General features: G+C 41.5%; 1 protein-coding gene across 1 annotated transcript in view; it reads left to right on the top strand.

Moving 5' to 3' along the window:
* Positions 1-8,006: 8,006 nt before the first annotated feature.
* The window catches only part of znf574 (zinc finger protein 574), a gene marked incomplete at its 5' end in the record, with an annotated part of 14,265 nt that continues 1,223 nt past the window's right edge, over positions 8,007-21,048 (top strand). Inside the window, 8 exons of the mRNA XM_079227265.1 lie at positions 8,007-8,162; positions 12,794-13,961; positions 14,063-14,271; positions 14,588-14,767; positions 14,969-15,063; positions 16,932-17,026; positions 19,483-19,631; positions 19,934-20,224. Coding sequence (XP_079083391.1) covers positions 8,007-8,162; positions 12,794-13,961; positions 14,063-14,271; positions 14,588-14,767; positions 14,969-15,063; positions 16,932-17,026; positions 19,483-19,631; positions 19,934-20,224 — 2,343 coding nt within the window. The remainder of the gene's footprint in view (positions 8,163-12,793; positions 13,962-14,062; positions 14,272-14,587; positions 14,768-14,968; positions 15,064-16,931; positions 17,027-19,482; positions 19,632-19,933; positions 20,225-21,048) is intronic.

Genomic DNA, 21,048 nt, shown 5'->3' with positions numbered 1-21,048 from the left:
GCACGGATCTGTGTGTGTGTGTGTGTGTGTGTGTGTGTGTGTGTGTGTGTGTCTGGAAGAAAGGTGAAATAATGAATCTGTCTATTGACATGTCTCATCTCCTGTGTCCGACTGTCTCCTGTTTTCACTTACCGTATGTGGTGTTGTGTGAGTGTAACGGGTTTGTCCTGTTAGTACGGTGTGTATGCTTCACAGATACTTGACAAGTTTCTTGAGCACAGCTGCAGGGAATGTATTTGTGTTTGTATGTGTGCTGGCAGACCGTGGACATTATTCTCAGTACTCCTGACTTTCTCCTAAATGAAGAGCTGACTAAATGTGCTATTTTAATGTTTATTTTCCATCTTCTGATCTGTCACACTTTGTTTTTAATTTGATGTGACCATGCTCTTTTATCACCATTGTCTGAGGGTAAAATGTCTTTGTTGGGAACGAAACAGTTGGATAAAGGAGATGATGAAGAGAGGGATGGAGGGAGAGAAACAGTTTTTGTTTGTTGGTATAAATAATTAAACTCATTAATAAAGTGATGAAACAGTTTCTGTCTCACATTCATGATTTAATTATACCTGAATAAGTGAGCTGTTTACATGTATTGATAACTTACTTGTTCTTTGTATAGAAAGACAAAGCTTATGTTAATGTTGCATGGTCATACACTAATGTGTTTAGTCATTAGTGCGATTAGTTCACGTCGCACCCCTTGGCCCCAGTAGTACTGTAGAGATGCACTAATATTGATTTTTAGGTTGATAATGATAACTGATTATCTTGTCGTTTTAGCCGGTTCCATATGAGAGCGCTATTGAACAAATGTGAGGACAAACAACGACCAGGAAGTTTTGATCAGTTGTGCAAAAGGTTTTAAGATTCTTTACAGAAATTAAGTTAAAGCACTAATACAACAATATCATAAAAACATTAACTTAATTAGTAGTAAAAGTCCTGCATTTAAGTGTACTACTTAGTGAAAGTACAGAGGCATTCATTTGCAGTAACAAAACGTACTCATTCTGAATATTATAGAACATAATTTTTAACTAAATTCCCCTATCGGAACAATTAAAACTTTTTCTTAATTAACCACCAGTAATATATCAGCCACCAATGTATCATGTGTCCATACATTACAATGTAATAAACACATTGCCGACAGTGTGAGAGAAAATAGGGCTAATGGGGGTGAGGCAGCTGCTTTTGGCCTCAGGCCTTCCAGAAAGTTAATCTGGCCTTTGTGCAGCAGAATATTCATCGTATATTTATTCAAGTGCTGTGCTGCAGTATATTCCTGAGATAACTATACTTGAGTTTTTCAATTTTGCTTTTTTTGTACAGTTTGAGGGCACAAATCGCTTTTTATTTTGGCAGCTATTTACTTTTCAGATAAAGAGTTTGAAAACCTGTAATGCTCTTATAAAGCTAAATGTGTCAATACACTGAAAAAAAACGACCCGAAAATATGTAAAAGGATTCTAAAACGCTCTACCTCACTTGAGTTTACTTGAGTACTGCAGACTACAGTAGTAATGGCTTATGCCTATGAAGTGAAAATAAATGTCGTAAAGAGAGAGAAATTTCATGTGTAATTCAAGCTGAAACACCCTGGCAATCCCTCTGAGGATGGGGAGCAAATGGGGGATATTTCTCATCCTGCTGTGACTCAGGATGCAATCTGTTCTCAGTCATACATCAGCATGAAGAGCAGTGGGATGTGGAGTTTGTGTTCAGGTGCTGTAGTTTTTTGCCGTGACAAGAAATGTTTATAACTGAACGTGCAGAATATAAAAATGTATAAGCCTGCCTCTCAGTTCTGAGTCTTAGGCTTTGCTTTAATGAAACCCTTTCATGGAGGGATTAATGAAATGATGCTCTTGTTATGCTCCAAAGGGGTTCAGTGAACTCTGGAAGAGACCAGTTTCAGAATGATGAAATCAGAACGGTTGTTATGGAAACCGTGCTATTGCAAATGTCAGTGAAAATGTATTTGACCTTGACTGATAAACGTTGCACTTCCACAGTCTGATAATATCGGTCATGTGAACAGAGGGTAGCCATTCACGGACAATTGGCATATTCACACTGTTCTCTGCATTTATTTTTTAACTGTTTCCCCTCTTTTTGACATTTATTTCACGATATCTGAGCATCACATTGACTTCAGGTCTCATTTGACTCCATGACCTCGAGGACCTTCAAGCACACAACTCCAACACAGCCGCATGTCTTCACGGCCCCTCAACCAGGGCCGAGGAAGCCTTTCCCATTCACCGGCCTCCAGTGTTCCTTCAGACCAGAGTCTGCTGTCCACTGTCGTAAAAGAAGAGCATTTGATGAAGTCTCAGGTGTCTTTGAAGCTTCTTTATAATAATATTTATCGGCTCTGGCAGAAGCTTTGCTGGCCGGAGATTGACTAAAATTGTTTGAATACCTTTGAGCCGGCAGATAAATGTATGCTTTGTCCTTGGTCTCTAATCGTAAATATGAACTCAAGTCTTAGATTGACATTCTGCATTGTGTGTGTTCATTTCTGAGTTTGTTCAATTTTGACTTAAGTGTGTTTGTCCCATTAAACTGGGTGAATTATGCTTGTTTGGATAATCAGTCATAAACAAGGTGTATTTATGGGCTGAGGATTTGAATTCTTTTTGTTTTGCTTTATTTGGTGTATTCTTAATTTTTTTACTTTAATGTAGCTTTTACAGTTTGTATTTTATTTCTACCTGCTGTGTTTTTAGTGTTATACTTATAGCCTTTTGGGACGGCTGTTTGGCGGCAAAGATAAAAAATCGGCTTTTCTTTTAGAGGAATCAAGCTCTAAGAAGCTTCATAAAATTATCCTCTTGATAACTCCTGAAATTAGACTGTCATCATTTTTTTTGTGGAACAAATCCAGCACATCGACCCTAAATTGATGAAGATAGTGAACAACGAGACAGAGTCGACGCTCATGGCTCTTTGAGGCTGAACTACAGCTTTGGACTAAATGCTGACGTCAGCGTGCTCACTGTGTAGAACTGTGTTTCTTTTGTCATCTTTTTCTCTGTTACCTTGCTGAGTGCATGGAGGCATAACATTTACTATTTACAACTAATATCTCCATTACTAACTGATTCAGGTTTATATTTATAAATGATGCCTTCCACTCTGTTATTTCATTTCAATCAAAAATACACAAAATTCAGGAAATTCTGCCAAAATACATTTGGAATCATGTGGTTATTGTTGATGTGAATCTATATTTACACATCACCCAAAAGAAATTCATGATGTATGTAATTGGTCTCACAATATTAATGTCAATACTATTATCATGTCAAATAGTGCTCCTCTTATTTTGCCATGAGAGTAAACTACATTCGTATGAATCTATTTTTTGCCTGGATTGCAACATCATCTGCTCACACAGGCCGAAAGGTAGAGATGCGGAGAAAACAACACGAGAGATAAAGAGGAATAAAACGCTCTGTGTGAGCCCTCCTCTCCTGGGACCTGCCGTCTCTGAACCATAGCGTAAATGAAAAACATTGCCGCTAAGTCGTCATCGGGCTGATACGAGATGTCAAGGTTGAATAATGTTATCCCTGCGATGTGTCAAGCAGATTGCTCAGTTTCTGTGGAGCCGGAGTGGCCACGGCCCTCCTGGCTGAGTGCCCGGCCGCCTCTTTAATACCATTTGGAGTCAAGTGAAGCAGTCTGGAGGAGCTGCTCATCTTCCCAATCAGCCAATGGGGCACACCAGGGCACTGTGTAATGCTGGGAAATGAATGGAGTGGGCTAGTCTATACTTTCTCTGACCTCTGTACGTATCACAGCTGGCTGGACTCACTCACAGGAGGGTAAATCTGGTAAGGCTATATAGTGTAGATATTAATACACCTCTGTGGGCATTCAAGTGCAGTTGAAGTCACATGATGGAAGGTGGGCTTTTCTATAGAGTGAGATATGTTACATGACACATGCACTTGGGGTTTTAGTCATGATTTCATCTTGATTTGGGGGCACATCTTGTGTTATTTGTCTGTAACTCTTTGTTATTGCTGCATATATATATATATATAAAAATGTCAGGCTCTTGTGAATGGACTTTCGCCTGCTCAGATATAATCTTAATTCTTCCTTTCTTTGCTCTTCCTCCTCTGCAGCTCATTGCAAACAGAAAGGACTGCTCTTGTAATGGACCCTATTTTAAATAATTTGTGTTGATTTAATGATGTTTTCAGCCGGAAAGGGGAAACTCAGACATCAATTGACTGGGAAAGATCTCTGGTTAATTTTCTGGGATGGAATCTGTGTGTCAAGCCCACAAAGCCATCGACAACATGTGTTCTGCAGTTGAACTGTCCTAACTTTGGGTAAACTAGGACTTTGGGCCATGGGGTTAAACACAATACCTATTGGCTTTGGCATTGTTGACATATGGGATCCAATGTTATCTTAACAAGGAAAGAAAATATATGGATTTTACTCACAATACCATATGAACTAACATAGAGTTTCTTAAAAGCTTGAAATGTAATTCTTGGAAATAGTTTACTCAACTCAGTGTCCTTTCTTACTAGTTTTTATTTGCCACTGTTTGCATTGGTGTTTTAGGACCTTGTTCCCAATTTGACTTTAAATATGAGCATCAAAAGTTAATTGACATTGGATATAATAGTTTGACAAAATAGTCCAAACTCAAGGTCCACTTACTAGCTTTTTCTGGACTTTTCAACAGTATCACATGGTCATCAACGAATAAAGCTTCAGACCTACAGAGTTATGAATTAAATCCATAACAGCATTCATGTCAGCACATCTGTCCCATGACAACTGGGCAAACTCCAATCCACGGATGAAGACTTTGAACTGTGATATAGTCTCATGTTATGCAACAACAACAAAAGCTTGGGGGAGACCGGGGATGGTAATGCTTCACATCACGTCAGTAACTCACTATGCTTGTGCTCGACCTCTCAAGCTGTGATACACAAACCCCATCTTTGTAATAACACTCACCTGGACATCTGCTACAATCACACATCATATGAGTTACTGTCAAATTCAAAGAGTTCTGTTGTACCTCACTAGATAGAAAGAAAGACAGATGTAACAATGAGAGTTCATTTGCTAAAATGAGATCCACGCTATCCAATGAATAAAATAATACAGAATAAACTGTTTTTAATAAAGTGAACAATTTGCATGAATAAGAAGGACTAAATTAGGAGAAACTGCTACTTTATGTTAAGTCAAATGACAATATAATGAACATGAGGCAAAAGATAATATTGATGCAGTTTTTTTTGGGAGGGGAGGGGGCGGCATAACATCCATGATATTGATCAGAGACATGCCGCTTCTCCTGTGAGCTCAAAATAAATGGACGTGTATGATATTGATGACATCACCACAGCCAGTGATATAACATACCTTGCTCCCCACCTCTCCCCTCACTGGACCTTGGACTAATATGTCTTTATAATTAGGAGAAGCAGACACAAAAACAGCACATGCTAAAAGGTGTGACTTCAAATAGTTATTTAATGTAAGCATTATCAGTAAAATGTAGTCACAATATGTACTGATTATACCAAGTGGCCTTTTTCAGAGTATTATATTTTCATATATATTTCACATATATATCTTCATCTGCAAAGTCACCTGTAACTATAACGTAGCCTAATATCTTTAAAATTGTGCTTATTCTGCTCATCACTATCTTTGACTGGCCTGCACTGACTGGCGCGCTTTTGTACTACGAACTCCTCCGTGTTATGTCTCGGACAATTCTATTGGTCCACGAAGTGACCGACTCAGCCAATCATAGCAAGCCTTCTAACATACTGAAAAAACTGAAGTTGTTGTCCTATTTCCTCGACCGGTAATGTCTGAGTGCGGTGAGTTATGCTGAATTAATTTTACTTATTTAATCCGGATGATACTTTTCCAGTGACGTATCGCACAGTAATATTTATGTATGGAGGTTTTCAACGGGGGGAGACAGCTAACGTTAACTTTTAGTCTGTCGCCGCCATTACACCACCGAAGAAGCGTATCCCGCCCTCCTTCTTCGGTCTTTTCTTCTTCGTCTTCTCCTCCTTGGTAAGGTTTACCAGACAGTCAGCACCACTGGTCCAAGTGGTAAAAGGCTGTTTAGCGTTTAGTCGCCGGCTGAGTCGGCCTCTGTGTGCCCGACGGCGAGGACCTATCTGTGGGTTGTTGTATTAGCTCCCCGCGCTAGCTCACCACGCCGAGGGGCAGCCGCTCGCCATGTTGCGAGGAAAAATGGCCATCGTTGCATGTTAGCGACAGAGTTACCGACCAGAGATGATACAGTCGGCTAGCAAGCTGCTAATCGGTAGCCTCGCTGCTCAGCTGTCGTCCTTGATTGCTCGGGCCAAACCAAACCCACTCAACCCAGTTCAAAGGAGCTAACATGATGGTTTGAGAAGGTGATTAGTTACATGAACTGGGATTAATGTGAATTATGGTGTCCCCTTGTGAGTCAATATCGGACATTGTCCCCCCGCAGAAAACACTCCATAGGTATTGGCGGTAGGTTGTCCTCCACAATGCATGTCATGGGAAAACGATGACATTCATACATGTTCGTAATAGATGCATAAACCCAGTGCTATGAATCTGACCATCTGTACGCGGACGGTGTAGTTTCTGCAGAGAAGAAGGACGCAAACAGATACAGACCAGCATCCCGACAAGGGGCATTATTATTCCATCATTTACATTCAAAATGATGTGGTTATATTCTTTTTTTTTGTACGAAAAGGCCGAAACCCAACAAATAATGCATCACACTATCAAGTCCTATACGTGTTGCAACTTCATATTCCAGTTAAATACATATATGGTAGATGTCACTGAGTGACATGTACCATGTGCCTCTCTACGATGGATGTAGTAACTAGTTCTTTTTTTTACTAGTAGATCTCATGTACACCATCCTGCTGTTGTAACATATAACCTACAGTTTCTCGTGGGATCTTTTATAAAAAATAAATCTAGATATCTGTGATACATTTTTTAAGCTCTTCAGTAGGAGAGCACATGGGCTGAATCTCAAAGACCTGTTGGGGAAGTTGGAAAGCATTGAAAGACAGATTAATATAGCAATGTTTTTAGTTTTCTCATGGGATTTGTCGACTATAACCAAAAATATGGAATCCTTTAAGCCATACCGTTGTCTGCCAGTTAAGAAGATCAACCAGAAGGTGTGTCACCCTGATGTTATTCAAAGGTATTGATCTGTGTCTTTCAGTGGATTTCTTTGATTTGTAAGTCTCTTTTTTTCAAAGTAGTGCGTTACTGGTGCAGTATGAGGTCTGACTGGTATCTAGTGGGTGGGAAGGATTGCAGAAATTGTGTTTGAATATAGCTAGCTTCATCCACTAGCAGCATGCACTTCCAGTGGGTCCAATTACAGCACATATCTAATTGATGTTTGATCTAAACGTCTGCCTGGCCCAAGAAATGGGGGGGGGGGGGGGGGGGGGGAGAAGAAGAGAAGAGAGGGAGAGAGGGAGAGAGGGAGAGGGAGAGAGAGAGAGGGAGAGAGAGAGAGAGAGAGAGGGAGAGAGAGAGGGAGAGAGAGAGGGAGAGAGAGGGAGAGAGAGGGAGAGGGAGAGAGAGAGAGAGAGAGAGAGAGAGAGAGAGAGAGAGAGAGAGGGAGAGAGAGAGACCAACCTGCATGGGCGAAATAACAATTGGCTCAGCGCATGGTGAGTCATCCTGCCAACCCCAGGGTTAGCCTCGTGGCGCGTGTGTCCAAGCTGTTGTCTTGATAATATATGCAGGCACTTCTTTTCATCAGGAGAGGGCAATGTTCACAACCTAACTTCAAATGTAATCCACTGACTGCTAGGCATCTGTATAAGGCTCACGTCGGGGTATTACTTTCATATTCCAGGCATGCTGAGTTTTGTGAACTGTTTCACCTTATCTAAAAATCTGTTTTGCATTGCTGCGTTTCTTATGATTTTTTTAAAATTTCTAATCCCACAGCAGCCATGGAGAGCTCGTCCGTGTACATGTGCTTCCCCTGCTACCAGGAGTTCAACACCCTGGAAGAGGTGCTTGAGCACCAGTTGACGTGCACAGCTGAGGATGAACAGCTGGAAACCCCTGGTACCACCCCTGTCACGGTTCCACTGCTACAGACTCGGGTAAATACTGGCACAGTCAACAATTTCCCCTTTTTATCATATGAACGCAGGATCTTGATCTTTAGCTGGGAACAGAACCAAAGAACATGAAATATTGTGGCGGTGTTGCCTGAAACATTGAGAGGTGTGATTGCATAAAATCCTCTGAATCAGATCTGAGAGTGACATTGAAGTGACAAGTATAAATTTGGTAATAAATTAACAATGTTCTGCTACTCATTCTGGTAATGGTGACCTTGATCAGAGCACTTAATATTTTTTGCGGTGATTTATTGTCTCATTTCAAGGGTTGTTGTGTATTAATATACAAGTGTACGCTGATTTAATGATTAGTCATAGAATAAACAATAGGTGTTTTTTTTAATGTTTGATAGTAATAGGGCTTATTAGTGTTGACAGATATGCATACTTTGATGCATATTTTTGTATTTATTGGAATTTATAGTGTCGTTGCAATACTGAACAAATACATATCTGTAAAATGATCTTGTCATGTGTATAATGTGTTCAGCAGGCCAGATCCCCCTTTTTTGTATTGATACTGGAACATGCATACCATATCCTGGTAACATATTTTTTTTTATTAGTCACTAAGTCTTTGCAACAGAACATCTGTCAGACTTTTAACTTTTACCCCTATAAATTGTCAGTGGCTGTGAAGTAGGGTCTGCAGATTATTCAGCAGTTTTCTAAGTACTTAAGAGCTACCAGGAACTGCTTTCTGTCCAGTGTAATCGCAAAATAACACATTAGCACGTTGTGTATCAGAGTAATGAGTCTCTAGTGAGGCAAACAGGTGTAACGGCCAGAAATGTGGTCGTGCTAAATGTTGATTAATTATGGAGTGTTGGACTTTTAAATTAGGCTCTTTAGACAGAGCATGTTTTTGAAGTAAGTTCTGATCTGGCATACTTCCTACATATCAGTGTATTTGGTTGAGATGACAGTGTGCAGCCTAATGGAGAATTAGTTTTTGGTAGTATGACACATTGTTTAAAAAAATAAATAAGCCAGAAATGCCCTTTGGATATTAATTTGATTACGCTAGAGGAAAAGATGAAAGATTAGAAGCAGCAGGGGACAACCTGTGGTAAAGGTCAGGTTGAGGTTCAGGACTCCACATTTACATGGTATCTGGTAGGGCGGCCCGGTCGGTTATGGCCAAAATGATAACCACAATTTTTTTCATCCATATTTTTTAGATCACGATTATTTATCAAGATCATTTATGGTTTTTAGGGATAAAATATTTTTACTGCACGTTATCATTTTAATTAACTGAGCAGAGCTTTCACTTCCATGTTGTGCTACATTCCTGCTAATGTAGAAATTTTTGCATCAGAATAAAACTAAGACAAATACTAAGTCCATCTGACTCGTTAATAAATGCACATTGTAAAGACACAAATTACAACTAGTGCTCACAGGTGAATGGGTAAAAGCAGAGTTCTTACTCTGGTCTGCAGAGTGTTTTTCACAGCCGCCGCTGCAGGCACAGCCCCCTAAAAGGGAAACCAAAACGTTTTGATCACCCATTGGTGGCTCGCTGTTTGTTAGTTTAGGGATGACCTTTTTCTACCACCGTGCCTGCAGTCTTGACTGGAGGCATTGTGTGTGAGGGTTGTACGTGTGTCTGTGCTTCCGTCCTCATGAAGCTGTATCTCAGGAACGCCAATTGTGGCGCGAACTGGGACTCAATAATTAACTGATTAGAATAATTAACTCATTCTAATTTGGTGGTCAAGGTCACTGTGACCTCACCTACGTCTCATTCTCGTGAATGCAATCTCTCAGGAAAGGGAAATTCATTACATTTGGCACAAATATCCACTTGGACTCGAGGATGAACAAATTGTAATTTAGCGTACCCTGTGGCTTCACAAATACAAATGTTGTCCATAACTCAAAAATCTATATGGTAATAATGACAATTTTATACAAACGTCTAATTGGATAAAGTTATTAGGTGATAACATCTTGGACAGGCATGTATGTGCATTGCAACTTGACTGGCTAATGTAGGCATACAACCAGGAGGCGGTAATTCTAGTTTTGATATGAGTGGAGCGCGCATTTTAAACGCACACAGTCGATCATATCCATTTTATTTTAGTAAGCCGTGATCGAGATTAATATTTGAGGCAATAATTGTGCAGCCCTAGTATCCGGCAAGTCCTATTAATTAAATGATCAGGATGTTCCTAATTCTCAATAATAATGAATGAAGGATAATCTGCTTTTTTGTGTGTTTTCCCCCTGTGTACTAACTGTGTGCTTTTTAGTTCTATCGTTTTGGATTAAAGTGAATTTTTGCAGTGCATGCACAATTTTTTTACTTTGTGTCCTGTTTATAATATATTCTTTGAGGAGGAATTTCATCAAAATCATTCGCTGTATTTAATTTGAGTTCTGCGAAGATGCTATTTCAATTGCAGAGCTGTATAATGGGGTGAGTTACTCCATTTAACTTTGACACATTGAGCTGAGTCTCAGTGGCATATTTTCTTCTTTTCTTCTGGCTTTCTCTTGACAGCTTCTGAAAGCCCTTCAGGTTTAAAAACAGTCATTGCCACTCGTTGGGCAGTAGGGCATGGCTGTATGAACTTGTGGCCGAACTTCCATCCTTACAGTCTTCAACACGCGTCCGTAAAGCACCGTGACACTCATGACAGACAAATTGCATTCTGAGTCGCCAAGGGAGAGAGGAGCATGAGGAATGCATCAGTCAGTGCCGCCCTTTCTCCTGATGGATCACTCATTGGCCTTCCCATAGATGAATCAGCATGACAAACACTAGAAAAGCTCGGTACCTTTATGACCGCCTGCCCCCCACTTGGCTTTAGCTGGTTAATGTCAAGCATCCCCACTTCATTAGCTAAATAATACAAATAATAGTTATTGTTGTTGTTATTACGACATTACATCTGCAAATCTTAGTAACATAATACAAATATGCACTTCACATGTGGCACCATTACAATCTAACAATAATGAGAATAATTGGAGGAGTTAAATAAGCTAAAAGTATTTGTATTCTAAAAAGTGGAATAACTCAACTGCATGATCAAATGTTCTCAGACCTTAATACTTGTATTGCTTTTCAGTCATGGTGCTCGTTTTCGTAAAATTTTCTTAATTACATTTTATGTTTCGAGTCAACAACATCTCAGAGGGAAATATGTACTTTTTTATTTCTAGTTAGCCTACTTTGCAGATTTAGATTCCTACTACGAAATATAAATCAACTAATAAACTAATGTATTATTAAGTAGTATATAGCCTAATTATGATTCATTTAAAGTAATTAAAATGAGCTCCACCGTTACCAGTTGCCACAGTAAAATCATGAGCACAATAGTGCATCAATAATTATTCAATGATGTAGGCTTCTCGTGAATATATTATTTGAAATGGGCCATTATGCATAATGAGTTTACTTTTGTGCTGTAGAGCTGACACGGCAGATTTTGCAAGTGTGGCGTTACACAATTGACTTTGGTAGGGCGCCACAGTCTAGGAGATAATTAATGAGAAAACAGCTTGTAAGACCGTGATATTGTCTCCTCACTTGCAAATTTGTGTTTTCGAGCCACCAGCTTTTCATCTCAGTCCCCACGTGCTCTTCAGTGTGGTTGACTTGCAGCAACTCCCAGCCCGCTCAGCAGATATAGGAGACAGATAGGTAGACGTGCAGCGAAAGCTGATGCCTGACTATTAATTGATTAATATGCATTTTGAATTTGAATGCATCATCACAGTGCGATAAGTTGAAATAATTGTACCTTTTTATAGGAGTAGCTCATCAAGGCTTGACCGCTTTCTCTTAAAGTGTTTTCTTGTTACTGTGACTTTCCCTTTTAATATACAACAACACATTGTTATTTCTTTAAATTGTCTATTATCATTTACTGTGCCACTATCCGGGGGCTGTACGGCCGTTTAAGTGTTAGAGTTTATTTATTGTTTTGTAACCAAAGGGGCAGAAACGCGATAACTACTAACTAGCTAGCCCAACCACATCTGTCTAGTAATTCCACATAAAGACTGACGCATACCTACTTTATTTTGAAATAATTTGCTTTAAGAGAACAAATGACAAAACCACACTCAGCAGACCAATGGCTGCAGGCTACAACCTCATTTACACCTAGTGTTGACATGCTATCTGTATTTGTAAAAGTATTACATCAGCGGGACCATATTGTTAAGTCCTCATATCATTTGAATGCACATAAATCATTGCATAATGTGAGACATATTGAACTGTTGTAATTGAGACAGTTTCGGATGTTTGAACCTCAACCTTGATGGTCTGTTTTCATCATCCAAATACACTGAGGGAGCAGATGTAAAACCCTGTGGAGTGACCCATTCAACCCTGAAGCCTTTGATAGTTATCAGTGAGGCCTTATCCTGGCTGTCTTGAGCTCTCAGAGGAACCTCGGCTCTAAACACATAATGCGCTAATTGACCTCTGTACCTCAACACTGAATACTCATCCCAAACACTGCAGGTTTACTTGAAACAGCTATTTGATCAGTATTGCATATCGAGTCATTTCCTTGCAACAAGTGTAACATTAAAGACAATCTAATCTCCAATTTCCTCTTTTTTCCCCTCCCTGGTTTTAGCAACAACAAGTCATAAATATATCAAAGACATTAGAAGTCCCACAGATTGAAGTCCAAGAAGGACACTTCTCAGTGCAACCTGTTCTCAAGGAGACTGCAGTCACTGTGAATCTAACATCTGACCAGCCCAGAATCCTCTACCAATGTGGGGACTGTGATGAACTTTTCAAGAGCCTGGACCTTTGGCAGCAGCACCGTAAAGAAGAGACATGTCAGCAGTCCGACTCTGGGAGGAAGTCGATCCATGATTCACAACCTGAGCCAGAGACTGCTTCAGCTCAGACCTCCATTTCAACTTTACTTCTAGATGATTCTTCTCTCTCGAAGAGTGAAACTAATGAAAATCTTGAACCTGAACAAGTTGAGACTCCCGTAGAAGAGGAAGAGGAGCATCAAGTTGCAGAGACCCCTTCAGCTCAGAGCTCTGACCCTCCCGTAGAAGAGGTGGCCGCCTCAACCTCAAATCAAGAGGATTGGTCTCCCAGGAGGAGAGGGGCAAACAAAAAGCCCAAGCCCGAACCAGTGCTGCTGTGTGTGGACTGTGGCTCGTGCTTTGGCCTGGTGTCTGAACTAGTGGCCCACCGCAAGACCCAGCACGGCTTTGAGGAAGCTCTGCACCGCTGCTCTGTGTGTGGGGAAAGCTTTCTAAACACCACACTTTTTCTTTACCACCGCAAGCAACATCGGCAGAAAGGCGAGGAAAAGGTGGTCGAGTATCCTGTCGAGAAATCCGAGGAAGCTTGTACTCAGAGCAACGGGACCGCCGAGCCGGGCCAGGATGCCACTAATGACGCCTCCAGTTTCACACAGCCTGAGTTGTTCATGTGCACCCGGTGTGGGGAGAGTTTCAGTGACGAGATCGGGCTGGTAGCCCATCGTAAGCAGAAGCATGAGCTAAATGAGCCGGTACACAGTTGCCACCAGTGTGGCGAGATCTTCATGAACACCACCCAGTACCTGTACCATCGGCGGCAGCACCGCTTCACGGCCGTGACAGAGGTCGCTTATGTAGATGTAATTAGTGATGAAGCAACCCCCGATAAACCTCAGGACACCTCACAGAGCTCAAAGCGACTGCTTTCACCGCCCTCCGCTGCTAGTGAAGCAGGTTCACCGCTACAGAAGAGAAGTAGACCCTCTTTCAGGATCCTGAGCGGCAGTAGTGCCGGTAAGTGGAAAATATTTGCTTCAAAGCCCATTTGGGAGAAACGGTGCATTTGTCGCAGAGTGTTTTTCTGTCCTTAACAAACTGTTTTTTTGTGTTGTCAGGAAACAAGGCCATCAAAGACGAACCAGAGGGCAGCACTGCAGCAGACTCTGACAACACCAACCACCCTCCACCTGCCAAGCTGCTGCAGGACTGGGCCCGCACACCACTACCCCATGTCTGCCCCTACTGTGGCAAAACCTTCACCCGACGCGTCTTCCTCCGCACCCACGTCTTCAGCCACACCGGAGAAAAGCTCTTCACGTGCAAGGTGCCAATCAAAAAACAACCTTTTCTTATGCCTGGGGGATAATTGTATTCGCTGGGAATGTGACTTTCGTCATGCAGCAGACATTGCTGAGATGATGTAATGCTTTTGAAGTGTTTCAGGTTAAATTCAAACACAATTTTGAAGCGCCGACCTCATTATATTTGACAGTTTCTTTGCACAATGAAGATTGTTTTTGAAAGATTACAATTTGAGAAAATGTAGCCATATCCAACTTTTTTTACTTTCCTTACAAGAGGAACGTCAAACTTATGTAAATACAACTTTGGCTCTGATCCTGATTATTGTTCCTGTGAAGGTTTGCACAAAGTCCTTCACCAACTCCCAGAGCCTGCTGCGCCACAGCATGAGCCACACGGGCAACAAACCCTTCAGCTGCGACGTTTGTGGCAAAAACTTCTCCCAAGCGGCCACCCTGAAGAGACACCAGCGCATCCACACGTCAACACAGCCTCGACGCAAGCGCGGACGCAAACCGGTACTGTCTTAAAATACCTCTTAAATTTAAGGGTTCAATGACAAAATCGTGTGTATATATAATTTTGAAAGATGAAAGCATATTAATCAGCATTTGTTTTGTTGAGATGATTCTCATTATTATTATTATTGTTTCTTGTCACCCTTTTAAAATAAGTAAAAACTTGTTTTTTTGCTGACCTTGACTGCTGTGTCGATGCAGGTGTGTACTTTGGACAATGAGGGATCTGCTCATCTCTTCTCTTGTCCTCACTGCCCGTCACGGTTCAACACGGAGGACCAGCTTAACCATCACAAGTAATAACACAACAACAATATCCCATTAGTTGTTCCGCATTCTCTATTTGTGGAAGTGTAGGAGGAAATGGCTACAACACATAACTACTTCCATTGTACATCATATTCAGCACTGTTTATAGCTCGAAACCTCTGCATTTCCATAAACACCAGAGATTGTCAATATTCAATCATTTATAACTCTGTTTACTTTGTAAATGCATTAGAATTGCGGTTCCAAACATAGCCCAGGACAGGATTTAGATAAACCCGACACCCTCGCCAAGAGCTGTAGTAGTTGAGCCATGTCTGACTACTGAGCAAGACCTTAAAACTGTAGCAAACACACTGACGGAGATGTCTGCGTGCCCTTGAGCCTCAGCCACATATGATTGACAGACAGAGGCCCAGTAAATTAAGATGATAACGATAACAACCCAGGGCAGGGAAAGAGTCTGGTCCTGCCTGGTTGAGCAAGGCGGAGAGGACATACTGTGCTCGCGCGAGTATTTGATTGGCTGGATGTACTGAGCCAAAAGCAGAACAAGCTAAACCCTCTTAAAAAGTTTAACTATTCAAATGCCATTGGGCTCCACTTGCGATTGTCTTGATACCGACTGTCAAAACCAGTGGCATGTTTTGGAAAACGGTGGACCATTCTACCATGCTAGCAAGAGTCAGCGCTAAGACTTTTCAGATCATATTTAAGATATATCAACATTAATTGGTCTATTAATTAACAGCCCCAGAAATATTATTTTCTCCTATACCTAAACAATCCAAAGCCCAGCAAACATATCTCACGGTGCACTTAAGAGCTTTTTCCAGAGCTTTTAACTTCATCTCATAGTCTTCAGCAGATGCAGTTTACACACACGTCATTTGCTGAAGAATTTATTATTTATTTCCAAGGTCACAAAAATAACTTTCCTATTACAGAAGAAAAGCAGAAGCTGGCAATTTTGCTTAAATTGGCTAAAATGATTCGGTGATTATCAAAATAGTTAAAACGTGCCGTGTCACCCCTACTCATTGAAGAACATCTGGCTGGGAGAAGAGGTGACCCTGGCTGAAAATGTAATTCTCCCAGCTGCCTCAGGGTCAGCTGTCCCTGAAATATTGATTTCTCTTGTCTATTTAACAGGGAACAGAAGCAGCTTGGCCTCTTATACGGGCATTGAGAGCTCCTTGCACATCACCTCTCGCATCCTGCTTCACTTTAAGTGACTCATATCTTTTGCTGCAACATTACCTGCAGCCGTAATATACATAATGCATAAACCTTTATGGGTGCAACATTACGATCCCTAAACTTCAACACCATCCATGTTTGTTCTGATTAGGAGAAGCCGCTCAGAGAACCTGTAGTTATTTACTCCGTGCTCTGAAAGCGGGCCTGATGCAGCATTAGGTGGATACATCCGAACACTTCTCTCCTCCCCTATGGCTATATCCAGTGTAACGTTATGCAATGGATAAATATAGTCTATCATGTCCTAACTCGGTCTCCTCCCAGTTTATTGCCTTTTCTTTTTTTTTAAACTCCAGCCGTTATACACTCAGCTAATACCCTTTATTTAACCTGAAGCACAGCTGAGCTCATACTTACTGGTAATCCTCATACAAGTCAAATAAAAGTGGGCAGCTTGAAACCAAAACATTACGTTTCCCCACTTAAAAATAAATACATTTGTATGTATCTTTTGTTTGTGCCATTTTAAGTCTTTTTTTCAGTGCAGTTGAATTGTTTATGTGACTATTCCCTGTCCCAGTGAGTCCGTGTTCTTCCTTTTGCAGGATAGAACAAGTTTGAAACTTATCCGTGTCAATAATATGCTCATAATATGCTCGCTCACATGTGAAAATGTGTGTTTTTGTCTATAAAACAGACTGCTCCACACCAGCCATCCATTCCCTTGCCCCGAATGTGGAGAGGCCTTCAAACGCCGGAGAGAACTGGATCTGCACTCGCTCACTCACCAAGGTGAGTGTTCAGGGCTCAGCCTGGCATACTGTCGTTCACCCCCATATTTTTATGGTTAGCAGGAGCAACCTAAAGTGAATACAAACGGCACACAGCAGTCATCTGGGCTGCAGTGTTACGCTCCATTATTCATCTCTTTTATTCCGCTGTTATTGTCATACACAGTATGTCACGTGTGACCATTTCCATAAGACTTAAGTGGCAAACGTATCAAGAAATGAAATACAAGCCCTTATGCCTGCTTGTAATGGAAACCTAATTCGATGTGATGTTTTTATCATTCTGTGCATTACAATTGATCAATGTAAAGGTGATAAATGCCCCCATCAGTCTGCCTGGCTGGCCCATCTTGTTTATTGACCAACATACATCCATGTTATATGTGCTCTGTTCCTCTGATGCATTAAGTCAATGACTTTCCATTGATTTGCGTCCCATATGGAACGCAGGAGGAAGGTGGAGGTAAATGAATTGGGTCAACGTGTTGACTCTTCATCTTAATCAGAGGGGGGCCCTGGCACGGCCGCCTCATTAGTTAAGCTTGAAGAGTCGGCGGGCAGCCGGGGTCAGAGGTACGGCGCTCCTCTGAGAGAGAAGATGGGAGAGATTGATCCATTTATCAGTGCAGGTCTATAGGCTCCGACTGTCCTTATTAAATGTTTCATTAGAGGGTCCCGATGGGGAGCAGAGTGGGTCTCCCCCACTGGGAGAGACGGTACAGATGGTTAGCAGATTGCAAAGATGTTGGTTCGACGACCTATAGACATCCTGTTGAACCGTCAGTCTCAGCGATTTCCCAGCCAGGTTCTCAAGAGCGACGCAGTGAGAGTGTGGTTTGCTTTGCCAAAATGCGACTCGGGCACTAGCTGATCAGAGATGAAATGATAATTCATTGATCAGCCAACTGACAGGAAAATAATCTGCAACACTTTTAACAATTGATTAATCACTTTCGTCAAGTGAAAATGCCAAATATTTGCTGTTTCTGGGATCTCAGTTGTGAGGATTTGCTGCTTTTCTCTTTTTTTGTACATTTATTATGTATATGGGGGTGGGGGGGGCAACGTCACAATCACCTTGGGAAATTGTTTTGGCATTTTATTGACCAAATAACTAATCAGTTAATTGAGAGACTAATCTGCAAGATCAATTGATAATGTGAATAATTGTTAGTTGCAGTTCTATAAATAGTTATTGATTAATCTGTCCATTATTGTATCGATAATTTGATTTGTCAGCGAAAAACGTGGGGAAAAAACAAGTACATCTTCAATGTACTTGTTTTGTCAGTCACAACCAAAAGTCTTTTATTTACAGTGGAAATCACTTGTAGTGATCACGTCTGTCCGGGTCAAATGGACCACTATAAGATCTGATAAGTTTTACAGATGTTTCATGCAGATAACTGTCTATTTGATCTAATATTGGTGGATTGTTATATATAAATATGCAGTTTTAATATGAGTAAACACGGGAACGAGATTGGGAGACTATAATACAGTACTGTATATGAAATATAGCGTACTGTAGGCCCGCTGAAGAGGGTCGGTATGTGACCGGGCATCCTCAATGCACCATCTCTGCACATTCGTTTTCTGTCTCCATCTCGAGCAGCCATGACTGTTTCTTGTTGTTTGAGTCGACTACACGAGGTAGCCTGAGGAGCTTCTTGTTGGTTTGTCATAAACTTCGAGGAGAATACGTTATTCAATAAGAGAAAATAAGTTTTATAATCATTTTTTTCCGTCATGATTTTAATGTGAATGCAACAACAGCCTTAGGTAGCTAGCAGAAAGACAGACCTGAGTACACATAAATATCCCTTTTGTTTATTGCACGAACGTTAGCATATATTGCATAATTTCCTCATATCCAGCAGCTCTAATAGGAGTCATTTTTGATCTACATAAGCAGCTGATCACTGTAACTGTGATCACTAACGGAGCAGCAAATCACCACATTTGAAAAGCTATAACCAGCAAATGTTTTAGTTGATGAATTACTTAAATAACAATTTGTCTATCAGTATAACAATTGTCTGATTTAAATTATGTAAATGTAGGAACTCATGAATGATATTTTTGACTAACAATAACATGAATGATGTCTCCGTTCTATTGAAAGGGGGTCTGCGTGCACAATACCAGGACCCTGAAACCGAGCATTCATTTTATTTTTTCCGTCTGGTTATCCTGCTCTGAAAATGACTCTAATATAAAATACTTGAATCACTCATTGCAACACAAGCCCATGCCGTACACGTTCCATCTCACCTTGTGTGCTCACATTGTAAGAAACCATTAAATCACAAACCATTTCCATATGTACCACTTGCAGCTGCACAATTGTTAGCACAAGCTCAAATCAACCATCAGATGCATGGCAGGGTAGCTGCTTGCAGTATAATGCCAGAGTATGACCACCTGCCTATAAAACCTGACACTATTCCATTGCAGACAAGCAGCCGGCGACGTGTCCTCACTGTTCGACCCAGTTTGTGAACCAGTCGGTGCTAGAGATCCACATGCAGCGCTGCCCTTCCACAGAGGAGGACAAGAACACCGGTCGTGGACGGGGTCAGGGCCGGGGACGATGCACCGGACAGGTAAATACATAATTGTTTTCCTTGCCGGTTTGACTTCTCTGCTGCAAAGATATTCATAGTGTGAGGGTTTGCTAAATCCTAAGAAACAAATTTGGATGAAACAAGTACACACACCGTTTTGGCATTTGGCCTAAAAGTGGGGATGGTATAAGGGGGAGGGGTGATGTAACAAAGGTCCACAGTTGTGCCGCCCATAAAGACACCGACCTTTTCAATAATTGCCCCTCTGTTCATTCTCCATCTCCGGTTTGTCTCCATTTCATCTCTTTTTTTCCTTCCTCGCTTTATCCCTCCTCTTTCAGGTTGAGTGTGACCTATGCGGCCACCGTTGCATGACCCAGGAGGGCCTCGACCTCCATCGGTTATCCCACACGGGCCAGACACCCCTCAAATGCCCAGTGAGGCCTTGCCGCCGCCGATTTACCTCCAACAGTACCCTGGAGGAGCATGTGCTGGCCCACTTCCAGGGCACGCTCGGCAAGTCCAACAAAAACCGACCCCGCTTCCGCTGTCAGATTTGCCACAAGGAATTTTCCTACAATTCCACCTTTAATGTTCACATGAGGACACATACTGATGAGAGGCCCTTCGAGGTAAGAAGTGTGTGTGTGTGTGAGTGTGTGTGTGTGTGTGTGTGTCTTTGTGCTTGCATAAAAAGAGACTATCTCTCAGCCTTCTGAATCACACTGTGCCCTTTTTCTTAGACCAGGCTTTCAAACCAAACCCTTTAACGCCTGTATTTCAAAATGACATCCAGCACTTCTTCACCCCGATAGTCACTCCCGTTCATGGCTGTAGCCATCTCTCTGGTTCTGGACCATGGCCATTTGTGCAGTGTGTCCTGCGGGTGTTTCCTCTCTCCCCGTGTACCTGTGATTAATGACGGGGCTGAGTTAGGGCCTGTCAGCCCCCCCTGTCTGTTACTATTCTGAGATTCTCTCCCTTTCTTTGTCTGTTGCTCTGGTGACGAGGCAGACATCAACTATAGACCCACCCAAGCCCATCACAGCACGTCAGACTCTAGAAATTGATTTAACTTTTGTGGCTTTGCTTTGAGCCATATCTATCAGGCATGCTATGGACATGGGTTCAAGGAGCACTGGTCCTCAAGCACACCGTTATGGAGATGAATTTAAATTAAAATAAAATATTCTGTGTGCTCCTGAAGGAATAGCTGTATTTATTTACCAAGTATATAAAGAGCAAACCAAGTGGAAAGGTATATTCATTAGAGTATATCTCAGAGATACTGACACTGCAAAACTGACAACAGGGGTTACAGATTCAATCTGAGTGTCCCCAGTGGGAATCAAAGCCAAGCACAACAAAGTCGTTCTTGTGTAGTGCCTCAGGTTTAATCAAGTGTCTGGTTGAAGTTCATTGTCTGCGCTCAGGTGGTACAAAGCAGCAGTGACGT

This window comes from Taurulus bubalis, assembly GCF_910589615.1.
Source record: "Taurulus bubalis genome assembly, chromosome: 12".
NCBI classification, from domain to species: Eukaryota; Metazoa; Chordata; class Actinopteri; order Perciformes; family Cottidae; genus Taurulus; species Taurulus bubalis.
Note: the sequence above shows the minus strand (reverse complement) of the source record. Positions and strands in the feature narration are given on the sequence as shown.